The sequence below is a fragment of the Mustelus asterias genome, chromosome 23 (assembly GCF_964213995.1).
Source record: "Mustelus asterias chromosome 23, sMusAst1.hap1.1, whole genome shotgun sequence".
Classification (NCBI taxonomy): Eukaryota; Metazoa; Chordata; class Chondrichthyes; order Carcharhiniformes; family Triakidae; genus Mustelus; species Mustelus asterias.
In genome coordinates this window covers 19183529-19197855 of record NC_135823.1, presented here as the reverse complement: position 1 = coordinate 19197855, position 14327 = coordinate 19183529, and the positions used below count along the sequence as shown (strand labels likewise).

At 46.6% G+C, this 14327-nt stretch overlaps 1 protein-coding gene across 2 annotated transcripts in view; it reads left to right on the top strand.

Annotated features, from left to right (window-relative positions):
- lfng (LFNG O-fucosylpeptide 3-beta-N-acetylglucosaminyltransferase) overlaps window positions 1–13782 on the top strand; it is a 32010-nt gene extending 18228 nt beyond the window's left edge. Inside the window, exons 2-8 of one of the 2 annotated variants that reach the window (XM_078240061.1) lie at window positions 420–468; window positions 2513–2615; window positions 5613–5766; window positions 6518–6603; window positions 7810–7975; window positions 8085–8170; window positions 11461–13782. In XM_078240061.1, coding sequence (XP_078096187.1) covers window positions 420–468; window positions 2513–2615; window positions 5613–5766; window positions 6518–6603; window positions 7810–7975; window positions 8085–8170; window positions 11461–11527 — 711 coding nt within the window. In that variant the 3' untranslated portion in view covers window positions 11528–13782. The remainder of the gene's footprint in view (window positions 1–419; window positions 469–2512; window positions 2616–5612; window positions 5767–6517; window positions 6604–7809; window positions 7976–8084; window positions 8171–11460) is intronic. The other variant, XM_078240060.1, reaches the window with a different exon arrangement.
- Window positions 13783–14327: the final 545 nt, after the last annotated feature.

Sequence of the window (14327 nt, the reverse complement as noted above, 5' to 3'; positions counted from 1 at the left end):
AAATCAAGGCTGACAAAAAGGGGTTGGAGGGGGTGGGAGAGGGTAAACTGAGCAGGTGGATTTGGGCAGAGGCTTGTCCTGGGGGGAAGTGGGTGGGGGGAAGGATCAGATAACAAGACTTTGAATCACTTTGCGCAAGTTATTCTCAGCAATAAGAGCCCCAAAACAAACAACCCATGAATTTCTATGCAATTGTGTCCATAAAATAATGACGGCAACTTTTTGTGTTGTATGGAATCCATGAACATACAGTGAAATAATTAAGGCATAAAGTCTGTACATAGCCACGTCCACAAGTTTTCTATTTCTACATCCCTTCCATAATACTACGCCATCGCAGCATTAAAGACCCTGAGAAATAGCAGCCGGGCTCTTAGTGGACTGGTTTGAAGTTCATGTTCCCTAATTTTGTTTTCCAGACGTATATTTTCACTGATGGAGAGGACGAGGAACTAAAGAAAAAGACAGGTGAGTCGTGGGAACTCTTTCTGGGGTCGCACGGGGTCCTTGCTGTACACCTGCCCCTCTATCTGGAAGGGACTCTCATCTCATAACCACTAATGACGAAATTCCCCAGCATTTCGGAGGGCCATCTGTTCACTGAGATCAATTAGCAAAAAAAGAAACAAGGGTATCCTTCTGCTGTCAGGAGTAATCTCTCGTTCACTGAGGCTGCAAAGCGTTAGAGAGTTGAGGGGGATTGATTTTACCCCTGTAAACGAGCCCACCATTCTGGTTGTGAGCGATTATTCAATTGTGGTAAATGTATTGACTAATTGGTTCCAGGAGTAAAATAAAACTGTGGTCAGATGAAGCGATTTGGTTTCTAGTGTGATTGCCATTTGATTAAAATTGTGGATTTGTTACAACAGAGACCCCACCCCCCCGGGAGTTGATTTGAGTAGAGATGGGTGCCTTCAGGCCATTGTCTGAGCACCGTGGGTGGCATAATGGCACAGTGGTTAGTACTGCTGCTTCACAGCGCTAGGGCCTGGGTTCCATTCTGATTTGGGTGACTGTACAGAGCTCGCACGTTCTCCCCACGTCTGCGTGGGTTTCCTCCAGGTGCTCCAGTTTCCTCCCACGGTCCAAAGGTGTGCAGGTTAGGTGGATTGGCCGTGCTAAATTGTGCCTTAGTGTACAAAGATTTGCGGGTTTGGTGGATTGGCCATCCTAAATTGCCTCTCAGTGTCCAAAGATGTATAGGTTAGGTGGATTGGCCATGCTAAATTGTGCCTTTAGTGTCTAAGGATGTGCAGGTTAGGTTGATTGGCCATGTTAAATTGCCCCTCAGTGTCCAAAAATGTGCATGTTAGGTGGATTGGCCATACTAAATTGTGTCTTAGTGTCAGGGGGATTGGCAGGGTAAATACTTGAGGTTATGGGGATAGGGCCTGGGTGGGATTGTTGTGGGTGCAGGCTCGATGGGCCGAATGGCCACCTCCTGCACTGCAGGGATTCTGTGAACCTTTGAATGCCCCTGCATTTTGAAGTCCCAAAGTGATGATTATGATAGATAGTTGTCAGCGTCTCATAACTCGGACCCTATTCAACTCAAACTTTCCCACTATCTACCACCTGTCGCGTGGGATGCCCTTGAATAAAATTGATTGAGAGGGAGAAGAAGAAAAAAAAGGCTGGTTGCCATGGGGATTGTGGCTGCCCTGACTCCAGACTGAGCAGGAACATTTAAGTTCCGAGCCCTGATTCACCCCCCCCCCCCCCCCCCCCTGCTGCTTGCTGCAAGACTGCAGCTGTCTGCAACTTTGATTGTGTTGTTACCAAACGCTGCAACTTAAATGCTTCTAAGCCGCTTCACCCGTGGGTCAGTTTGCACAGACCTGGTGAAAGAAAGGAGGGGGAGGGAGGAGGATAGAAAGAAACTTTGTTTGTTAACTGGAGTTTTGGCTCTGCTTTGTGGTGAGGCCATTCCAAAATCTCACTTCCTTTTCCAGCATGAGTTGGAAAGCCGGATTCTCGTTCATCCGAGCAGGAATTGTGTTGACGCCAGGATTCCTGAACTTGTCGTTCAACGAGCGTGACGCACACTGGTGTCATGTGCTTGTGTCCATCTGTAGCCTTTGCCCAGTGTCCTCTGTGTAAAGCATTGGGAGTGGCATGGTGGCACAGTGGTTAGCACTGCTGCCTCACAGCGCCAGGGACTCGGGTTCGATTCCCGGTTTGGGTCACTGTCTGTGTGCAGTTTGCACATTCTCCCCGTGGGTTTCCTCCGGGTGCTCCGGTTTCCTCCCACAGTCCAAAGAAGTGTAGGTTAGGTGCATCGGTCATGCTAAATTGTGCCGTAGTGTACAAAAAGATGTGTGGGTTAGGTGGATTGGCCATGTTAAATTACCCCTTCGTGTCAGAGGGACTAGCAGGGTAAATATTTGGGGTTATGGGGATAGGGTCAGGGTGGGATTGTGTTCGATGCAAGCTCAATGGGCCAAATGGCCTCCTGCTGCACGGTAGGGATTCTATGTCATTGCTAATGTGAGTTTCCTTTCCCCACTAGCAGGCCACATGGTCAACACTAACTGCTCAGCTGCTCACAGTCGACAAGCTCTCTCCTGCAAGATGGCGGTGGAATACGACAAGTTTATTGAATCAGGAAAAAAGTAAGTAACGGAGGGGGAAAGCAGCAAGGCACGAGAGCAGTAGCTCCTCCAGTGGTGTTATAGAGAACTGCATCACATGCTATACTGATTTGATTTATTATTGTCACATTAAAGTTTAAGTTTAGTGTCACAATAAGCTGACAACACTGCAATGAAGTTACTGTGAAAATCGCCTAGTCGCCACATCCGGCGCCTGTTCGGTTACACCTGAGGGAGAATTTAGCATGGCCAATGCACCTAACCAGCACGTCTTTCGGACTGTGGGAGGAAACCGGAGCACCCGGAGGAAACCCATGCAGACATGGGGAGAATGTACAGTTATTCATCCACACTGACAGTGACCCAAGCCAATTGAACCCGGAATCCCTGGAACTATGCCACTGTACATGTATTGGGATACAGTGAAAAGTATTGTTTCTCGCGCACTATGCAGGCAAAACATACTGTTCATAAAATACACAGGGGAATAGGAAAAGGATAGAATGCAGAACATAGTGTTGCAGCTACGGGTAGGGTGAAGGGAAAGATCAGCTTAAAATATGATAGGACTCTTCAAAAGTCTGATGATAGCAGGAAAGAAGCTGTTTTAGCATAAGTTGGTAAGCGTTTTCAGACTTTTGTATCTTTTTCCCGACGGAAGAAGGTGGAAGAGAGCATGTCCGGGTTAGCGTGCGGTCTTGATTATGCTGGCTGCTTTCCCGAGGCAGCAGGAAGTGTAGATGGAATCAGTGGATGGGAGGCTGGCTTATATGATGGACTGGGCTACGTTTGCAACCTTTCGTAGTTTCTAGTGGTCTTGGTCAGAGCAGGAGCCATACCAAGCTATGATACAAATGGAAACAAATGCTTTCTATGGTGCATCTGTAAATGTTGGTGAAAGTTGTAGCGGAAATGCTGAATTTCCTTAGCCTTCTGAGAAATTGATAACAGTTATCTAGAATTTGTCTCGACCCTTCAAGGTTTTGAATGCCTCTATCAAGTTTATTGAATGTTTGCAAGGTAAGGATAGATAAATATTTGAACAGTTATGGAATTAAGGGTTAGGGTGAGCGGGCGGGTAAGTGGAGCTGAGTCCATGAAAAGATCAGCCATGATCTTACTGAATGGCGGAGCAAGCTCGAGGGGCCAGATGGCCCACTCCTCGTTCTTATCAAATCACCTCTCGAATCTTATTTTCCCTGAGGAAAACAGCTCTAACTTCTCCAATCCATCTTCATAACTGAAGTTCCTCATCCCTGGAACCATTCTTGTGGATCTTTTCTACACTTCCTGCAATGCCTCCGCATCCTTCCAAAAGTGATATGAATTTAGAGGAAGAGCTAGAATTCAGCTTCACCATCCCTGTCCTAAGGGTGGCACAGTGGTTAGCACTGCTGCCTCACAGCGCCAGAGACCCGGGTTCAATTCCCGGCTTGGGTCACTGTCTGTGTGGAGTTTGCACATTCTCCCCGTGTCTGCCTGGGTTTCCTCTGGGTGCTCCGGTTTCCTCCCACACTCCAAAGATTTGCAGGTTGGGTGGATTGGCCATGCTAAATTGCTCCTTAGTGTCCAAAAATGTGTAGGTTAAGGGGATTAGTGTGGTAAATACATGGAGTTGTGGGGATAGGGCCTGGGTGTAAGATGCTCTGTCGGAGAGTCAATGCAGACTTGATGGGCCTCATCTTGCACTGTAGGGATTCTAAGGAGAGGAAATAATCTCAGCCAGGATCCTGGCTGCTCCCTATTGTGCACTGACTCCATTACATGTAAGGAATTTGAGTGAGAACAGGTTCAGGCGATGCTATGGGGGGGACCCTCGGCGTAGAATATATCTCTGCATTCCTGGGGTTATATGAAGAATAGCCAAGAGGGCAAAGCACTAGGGAGCTGAAGTGACCCAAAGAGCAGCTAAAGTCAGCACCTTGGAGAAAAGGGGATTGAAGGGGAAGGAAGGAAATGCAGAAAATGTGGTGTAGAGTGGGACGAAATCTGAGCCCAGTCAAACTCTCGGCTAAGCTATCATAAAACTGGAACATTCCGGAAAGTACTTGATATTTTGGTTAGAGGGCTGCTGTAATCTGGTGGGAATATGCTTTACGTAAATGTTTTATTTTCAATGTTAAGGTTGGTCCCCCTTCCTTCTTCCCCGATTCAAGTTTATTTATTTATAGTTTAAAGTTTAAAAGCTTATTTATTAGTGTCACAAGTAGGCTTACATTAACACTGCAATGAAATTACTGTGAAAATCCCCCAGTCGCCACACTCTGGTGCCTGCTCGGGTACATTGAGGGAGAATTTAGCATGGCCAATGCACCTAACCAGCACGTCTTTCGGATTGTGGGAGGAAACCGGAGCATCTGGAGGAAACCCACACAGACACGGGGAGAATGTGCAAACTCCACACAGACAGTGACCCAAGCTGGGAATCGAACCCACGTCCCTGGCGCTGTGAAGCAGCAGTGCTAACCACTGTGCCACCGTGCCACCTTCTTACCTGTTCCTCACTCTCGCCTTCGCAATCTCAGGGAGGGACTTGGGTTCGATTCCAGCCGCGGGTCACTGTCTGTGTGGAGTTTGCACTTTCTCCCCGTGTCTGCGTGGGTTTGCTCCGGGTGCTCCGGTTTCCTCCCACAGTCCAAAGATGTGCGGGTTAGGTTGATTGGCCATGCTAAATTGCCCCTAGTGTCAGGGGATTAGTGGGGTAAATATGTGAGGTTACGTGTATAGGGCCTGGGTGGGATTGTGGTCGGTGCAGATTTGATGGGCCGAATGGCCTCTGTCTGCACTGGAGGGGTTCGATGATTCTAAGGTGAGAGAGGTGGAGAATGAGATTAAGAAGGAGTTGGTGAGGCGTTGAAAGAGGGCGAGAGAATAAAAAATAAGGGAGAGCATATGTGCGAGAGAGAGAGAGAGGCAGATGGAGTGAGGAGAGAAGCATGGAGATCATTTGACAAGTCAATGTTTTGCCTGTTGGGATCTCCGGAGCTGTGAACTGATGTTACCATTCTACCTTTACAGGTGGTTTTGTCATGTTGATGATGATAATTATGTGAATACCCGCACTCTGGTGAAGCTGTTGGCACAGTACCCACACACCCAGGACATTTACATTGGGAAACCAAGTCTGGACAGACCCATCGAGGCCACAGAAAGGATTAGCGAAAATAAAATGGTAGGTGTGGAGACACTGATGAAAGAAATGATGGAGTGAATCAATCGTTAGTGGAGATTGGCACAGATGGTTCTTTTATCTTGGCACAGATGGCTGTTTAACATAATTTGCCAAGGTCTTTAGTGGGCAGAGCAAGAGTTAACATTTAGCTGTTTAAAAGAAAGGCTTGCATTACTTTCCAGAACCTCGGGACACCCCAGAGTTTTTTGTACAGCCAACAAAGCTCTTTCTGAAGTGTGGCCCCTGTTGTAATGTATAAAATGTGGCAGCCCATTTGTGCACTGCAAGATCCCACAGTGCGACAATGGCCAGGTATTGATAGAGGCCAGTCCGCTCAGGCGAACTCCCCTACTCTTTGAAACAGTGTCATGGAATCTTCTACCCCCACCTGAGGGGGTAAATGGGGCCTCATCCAAAAGCGGACACCTCCGACAGCGCAGCACTCTCTCAGTACTGCACGGAGAGGCAATACCAGCCTAGGTTTCTGGAGTCCAGTCACTGGAGGAACAATCTAGAAGCTCCTAACTCGGAGGTGAGGGTGCCACCAACTAAACCATGGTTAAGGCAAAGAATAAATCTTTGGGGAAGGGGTTTGGCATCCTGGGTCACCCCCTCCCTGAAAATTGGATAAGCTAACTTGGGTATCTTGCTACATCTTTGTGCCAGTGCCTTTGTGTTTCTTAGAGTTGATTGGGCAGTGAGGGCATTGAAAGAGGATGGTATTTTATTTAATGATGTTCTTTTCTCGCAGCGCCCAGTACATTTCTGGTTTGCGACTGGTGGGGCTGGATTCTGTATTAGCCGAGGACTGGCGCTGAAGATGAGTCCCTGGGCAAGGTATGGGCACTGCCAAACACACACGCCTTGAGCATTTGCATGTTGTCCGCAGTAGCTGTTTTCTGACTGGGACCTTTTTGAATAATAAACCAATTTTCCCACATTTATTCAAACAAGTGACACACATTGATTCCCTTCCCAAACAGCCAAGTGAGAAATCGATTTCAAGCTTGACGTAATACTGCTTGTATATATTTTAAAAGTTCAAATGAAATATTTAATACCACTTTGCCATCACATCCCTATGCCTGATACAGTTGTGATTGTCACTGGATTAGTAATCCAGAGACCCCGGGGTAATGTTTTGGGGACCTGGGTCCAAGTTCCACTATGGTCGAAAAATCTGGCATTAAAAGTCTATTGTCAATTGTAGGGAAAACCCATCTGGTTCACTAATGTCTTTGAGGAAAGGAAATCTGCCATCCTTAACTGGTCTGGCTTACATGTGACTCCAGATCCACAGCGATTACTGGGGCCATTTCAGAGAGCAGTTAAAAGACTGGGGTGGCACAGTGGGGCGACACAGTGGTTAGCACTGCTGCCTCAGTGTCAGGGGTCCCGGTTCAATTCCAACCTTGGGTAACTGTGTGGAATTTGCACATTCTCCCCATGTCTACGTGGGTTCCCTCTGAGTGCTCCAGGGGCGGCATGATGGAACAGCGTTAGCACTGCTGCCTCACAATGCCAGGGACCTGGGTTCGATTCCTGGCTTGGGTGATTGTCTGTGTGGAGTCTGCATGTTCTCCCCGTGTCTGCATGGGTTTCCTCCGGGTGCTCTGGTTTCCTCCCACAGACCAAAGATATGCTCGTTGGGTGGATTGGCCATGCTAAATTAACCCTAGTGTCAGGGAGATTAGTAGGATAAATACATGGGGTAACGGGGATAGGGCCTGGATGGGATTGTCATCAGTGCAGGCTCGATGGGCCAAGTGGCCTCCTTCTGCATTGTAAGGATTTTATGACTCTTAACTGCCCTCTGAAATGGGCTCACTTCTAGGGTAATTAGGCCCTAGAGACTGGCCCAGCCAGCGACACCCACATCCAATGAATTAAAATATAAGATTGTCTATATAAATCTACATCCTAATCTAATTGTTGAGGATTTGTTGGATATTTGAATATTTTGTTACAAGCCTCCCCAGCTGGGGTGAGCTGCCTTGAACCAAGCACCGTATCCCAATTTCTGCTTCCTACATTTCTCCACAGCGGAGGGCACTTCATGAACACTGCGGAGAAAATCCGCCTTCCCGACGACTGTACCATTGGCTACATCATCGAGGCCATTCTGGGCGTGAGACTGATTCGGAGTAACCTGTTCCACTCGCACTTGGAGAACCTGCAGCAAGTCATGAGAGCTGACATTCCCAACCAGGTAAGCAGCGGACATGGCAACCAGCCTGACAGTATTTCAGTAAGAGATTGTGCCCGTTCCTCAGGAAGAAATGTCACGCTGTTAAGAATTGAACTGCTCTGTATTTCAGGTCACGTTGAGCTACGGCACATTTGAAAATAAAAGGAATGCGATTAACCTGAAGGGAGGTTTCTCCATTGAGGAGGATCCATCTCGGTAAGTGTGAGATTCCATTGCCATGCATGAATTCAGCAGCCTAGTTAACATTAGAGATTAAGCATGTGCTTTGTTACAGAGATGCTCCAAACATAGAATTAGGTGCAAAAGTAGGCCATTCAGCTCCTCAAGCCTGCTCTGCCTTAAGATCATGGCTGACCATGGGCTCTATGTTTCTATTGGGGCTAAAGGGGTCAAAGGAAAGGGGGGGGATCAGGATATTGAATTCGATGATCAAAATGAATGGCAGAGCAGGCTCGAAGGGCCGAATGGCCTACTCCTGCTTCTTGTTTCTATGATCTGTTATGTTTCGAATTCCACATTCCCATCTACCTCCCCTGCCTAACGAGAACCTTGGGTGAGATTCCCCGGCCTCCAAGCCGTGTGTTTCCCGCCAGCGGGAGGTGGCGTGTTGTTTGCTGGTGGCGGGATTCTCTGGTCCCGCCGCTTCCAATGGGAATTCCCATTGACATCACCCCAAGCCGGCGGGAAACCCATGGGCTCCCAGCGGGACCGGAGAATCCCGCCGGCGTGAACGGCCGGAGAATTCCAGCCCTCGTCCACCTCTGTCTTAAAAATATTCAATGACCCTCCCTTTTGAGGCAGAGAGTTTCAAAGTCACACAGCCCTCATCACCAATAAAACCTCTAATTCCATTCCAATCGCTGCTGAAAAACTCATTTCTGCTTGTTATAAAGTGTGCAGAAACTAATTCTTATAAAGGTGGTTTCCTCTTTGTAGTTAACTTGCTGGAGAACCACTGAAGAGACAAATACCAATTGCATTAAGCAAGCACCTTGTGGTGTATAAAGAGCTATCTGGGTTCTGTTGTATACTCAAGGCATTTTCTTTACTACGTTTTATGCTTTGACGATATTGGTCAATGTAGGAAGGGGTGGGCGGGGGTTGCTGATGAGTCAAAGCTCTTTTTGGAAAAGCTTGCTAGCTAGAAGCACAAATTGAAGAGATTGGTGCGGAGGGCCCATGATTTTCTAGCTGTTAACGGAAATGATCAGGATATTGTGGGCAGTGCACGTAGCAGAACTATTTCCATAGACGTTGCTTGGGTGGTGGGTGGGGTGGAAGGGGGGGTGGTGAGGGGTGAGGGAGCAGATTATCTGCCTTCAGTAAGCTAAGCATTGACAGTGGAGCACTAATAAGAACATAAGAACATAAGAAATAGGAGCAGGAGTAGGCCATCTAGCCCCTCGAGCCTGCCCCGCCATTCAATAAGATCATGGCTGATTTGATAGTGGTTTAGTTCCACTTACCCGCCCGCTCCCCATAACCCTTAATTCCCTTATTGATCAGAAATCTATCTACCTGTGTCTTAAACATATTTAACAAGGTAGCCTCCACTGCTTCAATGGGCAGAGAATTCCAGAGATTCACTACCCTCTGAGAGAAGAAGTTCCTCCTCAACTCTGTTCTAAACTGACTCCCCCTTATTTTGAGGCTGTGTCCTCTAGTTCTTGTTTCCTTTCTAAGTGGAAAGAATCTCTCTGCCTCTACTCTGTCTAGCCCCTTTGTTATCTTATATGTCTCTATAAGATCTCCCCTCAGCCTTCTAAACTCCAACGACTACAGGCCCAATCTACTCAATCTCTCCTCATGAGCTAATCCCCTCATCTCCGGTATCAACCTGGTGATCCTTCTCTGTACTCCCTCCAAGGCCAATATATCCTTCCGCAAATAAGGGGACCAAAATTGCACACAGTACCCTAGTTGTGGCCTCACCAGTACCTTGTACAATTGCAGCAAGACCTCCCTGCTTTTATACTCCATCCCCTTCGCGATAAAGGCCAACATTCCATTTGCCTTCTTGACCACCTGCAAACTGAATTTTTGCGATTCATGCACAAGGACCCCCAGGTCCCTCTGCACAGTAGCATGTTGTAATTTTTCACCATTTAAATAATAGTCCATTTTACTATTATTCCTTCCAAAGTGGATAATCTCACACTTGTCAACGTTATACTCCATCTGCCAGATCCTCGCCCACTCACTTAGCCTATCCAAATCTCTCTGCAGACTTTCCGCATCCTCCACGCAATTCGCTTTCCCACTCATCTTTGTGTCATCTGCAAACTTTGTTACCCTACACTCGGTCCCCTCCTCCAGATCGTCTATGTATATGGTAAACAGTTGAGGCCCCAGCACCGATCCCTGCAGCATTAAAGTGGCTGCACTTAGTGAGTTCAACACAATTAAGGGCATCCCAGTGGTTAGCACTGCTGCCTCACAGTGCCAGGGACCCAGGTTCAATTCCCGGCTTGGGTCACTGTCTGTGCAGAGTCTGCACATTCTCCCCGTGTCTGCGTGGGTTTCCTCCGGGTGCTCCAGTTCCCTCCCACAGTCCGTACAACGTGCTGGTTAGGTGGATTGGCCATGCTAAATTCTCCCTCAGTGTACCGGAACAGGCGCCGGAGTGTGGCGACTTGGAGATTTTCACAGTAACTTCATTGCAGTGTTAATGTAAGCCAATTTGTGACACTAATAAGTGAACTTAAAAAAAACTTTAATCCAGGCTGTTATTAAGTTGGAATCATTTGCAACTCCAATCACTTCTGTATCAGAAGTCTCGGAAGCATCCAGCCTGCCAGTTGTCACCCTAGCCATTCCGAACAAATGGGTAACTGGAACGAAACCAAATACTTGTGCTGTGATAAGAACCTTGGCTTGTTTTATTGAGCAAACAATTGAGTGTGATAACTCTGGCGTGGCAGTAATTCTGTCTGCAGTTCATTGTCCAGAGGCAGTGATAGATTAGTTCAGCAGCACAAGGTGATAAATGAACAAGTTTAAACTGTAAAGCTTGCGCCACACAAAGCTCTGAATTATATTCAGATCTTTCCACTCAATATCAGTCACTAACTTGAAGTGGAAACAATTCTGATTGCAAGTCATTTTAACTGTAAGTTGCAAGAGGTGGCACAGTGGTTAGCACTGCTGCCTCACAGCGCCAGGGACCCGGGTTCGATTTCCCGGCTTGGGTCACTGTCTGTGCTGAGTCTGCACATTCTCCCCGTGTCTGCGTGGGTTTTTTACGGGCGCTCCAGTTTCCTCCCACAGTCCAAAGATGTGCTGGTTAGGGTGCATTGGCCATGCTAAATTCTCCCTCAGTATACCCGAACAGGCGCCGGAGTGTGACGACTAGGGGAATTTCACAATAACTTCATTGCAGTGTTAATGTAAGCCTTACTTGTGACTAATAAATAAACTTTAGCTTTAAGAAGACTATTTGTCTCATGTACCATTAAACTAATCGATTGTTTTCTTGTTTTCTCTAGGTTTCGCTCAATCCATTGCCTCCTGTATCCTGATACCCCGTGGTGTCCTCGCAACGTTACTTACTAACCTCTAACCTCGTCCCATGTAACCCCGGTATCTAAAGGGGCTGTGGTGACCACTGTATACTTAGCTGTGAAGCTTTTTTGTTGTTGTAGCAGTGTTAATGCACACTGCCAGATGTTAGGGCTGCTGTGCGGCCCAAATTTATCAATCGTCTTTAGTGTCTCCCTCCTGTTTGGTACGGAACAGAGCCATGCTCTGAGTCTGAGCAGAACAGGAAGCTAACAGACATCACAGAGGTTGCGCGATTGTGCGTGTGTGTGTGTGTGTGTATGTATGTTGTGTAATTAATTTTCCCCGAGTGTGAAATTGCAAGTGTTGCCGATGTATCGGCTAATCTTTAGGAATGTAAACGACTCCTCCCTGAGCCAACCTTAAACATTCACTGCTTTTCATTGTGACACTTAAAAAGCCAGACGCTAGGAGCAGGTTCTGCTCAACCTGCTGAGGAAGGCTGCTCTGAGTTGGAGCCACTATTTCAGATGCTAGGCAGTGCCATGATGTTTCAAAGATTCCATTTCAGTGGATGCTAAAACATGGGACTGAACATGCCTGAAGAATGTTGAATAATTTCCAATTTCTCGTCAAATCTGGAGAATGATTTTGTCTCAAGACTGCCCGAGGTGGGATTAAAAGATAATTTGAGATTTCCTGAAAGGATTCCTCTTACTTTACTATCTGTGTTCATTGTACGATGTCACTGGTAAAGCTTGTGTTCAAGGCTGGCTGTTGGAGGCTCTTAGACGCGGCCTCTGATTATTCCTGAGGTCTGTCTCTACGTGAAAGCACTTTTCTTCCCTTGCTGTTAGAATCCTATGAATTAATGGCGTGTAAAGGAGTTGGCTACTCGTGAAACTCTTTTGGAATTAATTTGGAAAATGTGCTGCACTAACAGTTAATGGAAGACTGACTGAAAATTCTGTTTGATTAATTCTATTAATCGTAATGTTTGGTATTGCGAAATATCACTCCATTGCAAAATGACTTCAAAATGGTGTTACACACTGTAATTTTTTATAAAAGTCATAAGGCCACTTATTTGCAAATCTTTTTTTATTCTGCGTCAAATAACTGAGCCTAGTTGAAGAGAGATTTTTTTTCTAAAAAGAAATCGTTGAATCATTGTCCCTTCTTAAAAACCACTTGACCTTTGCCCTGTTTTTAACCCACCCACTCCAATCATTTGTGTGGATCAGATGGATTACCTGAGGCCACTGTCTAAAATGACACAGTATTTAATTTGGGGGCGCATCAGAGATGCTCTCATGGTATCATTGAATCCCTGTAGTGCAAAAGGAGGCCATTCGGCCCACCAGCAACAATCCCACCCAGGCCCTATCCCCGTAACCCCACGTATTTACCCCGCTAATCCCCCTGACACTAAGGGGCAATTTAGCATGGCCAATCAACCTAACCCGCACATCTTTGGAGTGTGGGAGGAAACCGGAGCACCCGGAGGAAACCCACGCCGACACGGGGAAAACGTGCGAACTCCACACAGACAGTGAGCCGAGGCTGGAATCGAACCTGTGTCCCTGGCACTGTGAGGCAGCAGTGCTAACCACTGTGCCACCGTGCATCCCACTTATGCCCATGTACTTTTACTATTGATACTTGATTCCAGGCTCGAGAAGCAGAAATTGGAACTTCCCCATCTTACTCTGAGGACGTTAAGATTGTAGCCTGCCTCCTTCTCACTGAGAGAAGTTTACTCAGCGCAGGCTAAAGATCGAACCTGATTTGCATTGAGCACATTTAATATTTTCTTGACATCGTCTTTTAACATAAAATTGCATCATTTTTTTCTAACCCTTTCATTCGTGCCCCCTCAACAGCTCTTAGAGCTGCGTGAATCCTTGCTCCTTGATTTCAGAATAAGGGAGGGAATGAAAGGGTTAAGAATGATCCCATTGTGTGTGTAGCACTTAGAGCAGCAGATATCAGTCATGTTATGCTCTGAGACAGTGACCCATACTGGGTTATTTGTATTGTATATAATTATCTGGACAGTATTTACTGTTGTTTTGTGTTGCTGTATATTTGAAATGGTTGCTTAATATTCAGAAAGCTTTCTGATCTGTAAAAACGCAATGTTTGAACGCTTAGATTTAATTGCTTATTTATATTCCAGTATCTGGAAACAAATGACTGTAAAGCACTGTAAATATAATCGCTGATACTCAGGGATGGCACCTGAATGGTTACAGTGAAAGCTGATGGGGACCCATCCTTTCCTTTCTAATAAAGGACTTCATTGCTTGAAAAAACTGAAACCGTATTGACTCATTTCCTATGCTCCTGGGGACAGTCTCTGCAGCAGCTGAAGCCTTCAGTATAATGTCAGAGCTGCTGTAACATTGCTTTGCTGTGTACACCTGCAACAAAAATAATATCATTTTTACAATGCAGAAGGAGGCCATTCAGTCCATCGAGTGTGCACCGGCTCTCTGACAGAGCGTCTTACCCGGGCCCACCCTCCCTGCCCTATCCACGTAATTCCAAACATTTATCCCACTAATCCCCCGAATCTACACCATCTTTAGACATTTAAGGGGCAATTTAGCATTGCCATTCCACCCAACCCGCACATCTTTGGACTGAGAGAGGATACCAAAACATCGGAAAGAAACCCACGCAGACACGGGGAGAACGTGCAAACTCCGTACAGTCACCCAAGGCCAGAATTGAGCCCAGGTCTGGAATTGAACCTGGTCCCTGGTGCTGTGAGGTAGCAGTTCTAGCCTTCATGTCACCTGGAAAACAACATTTGTAGTGACATCCTTGCTGAGTATAACTTGTGATATGT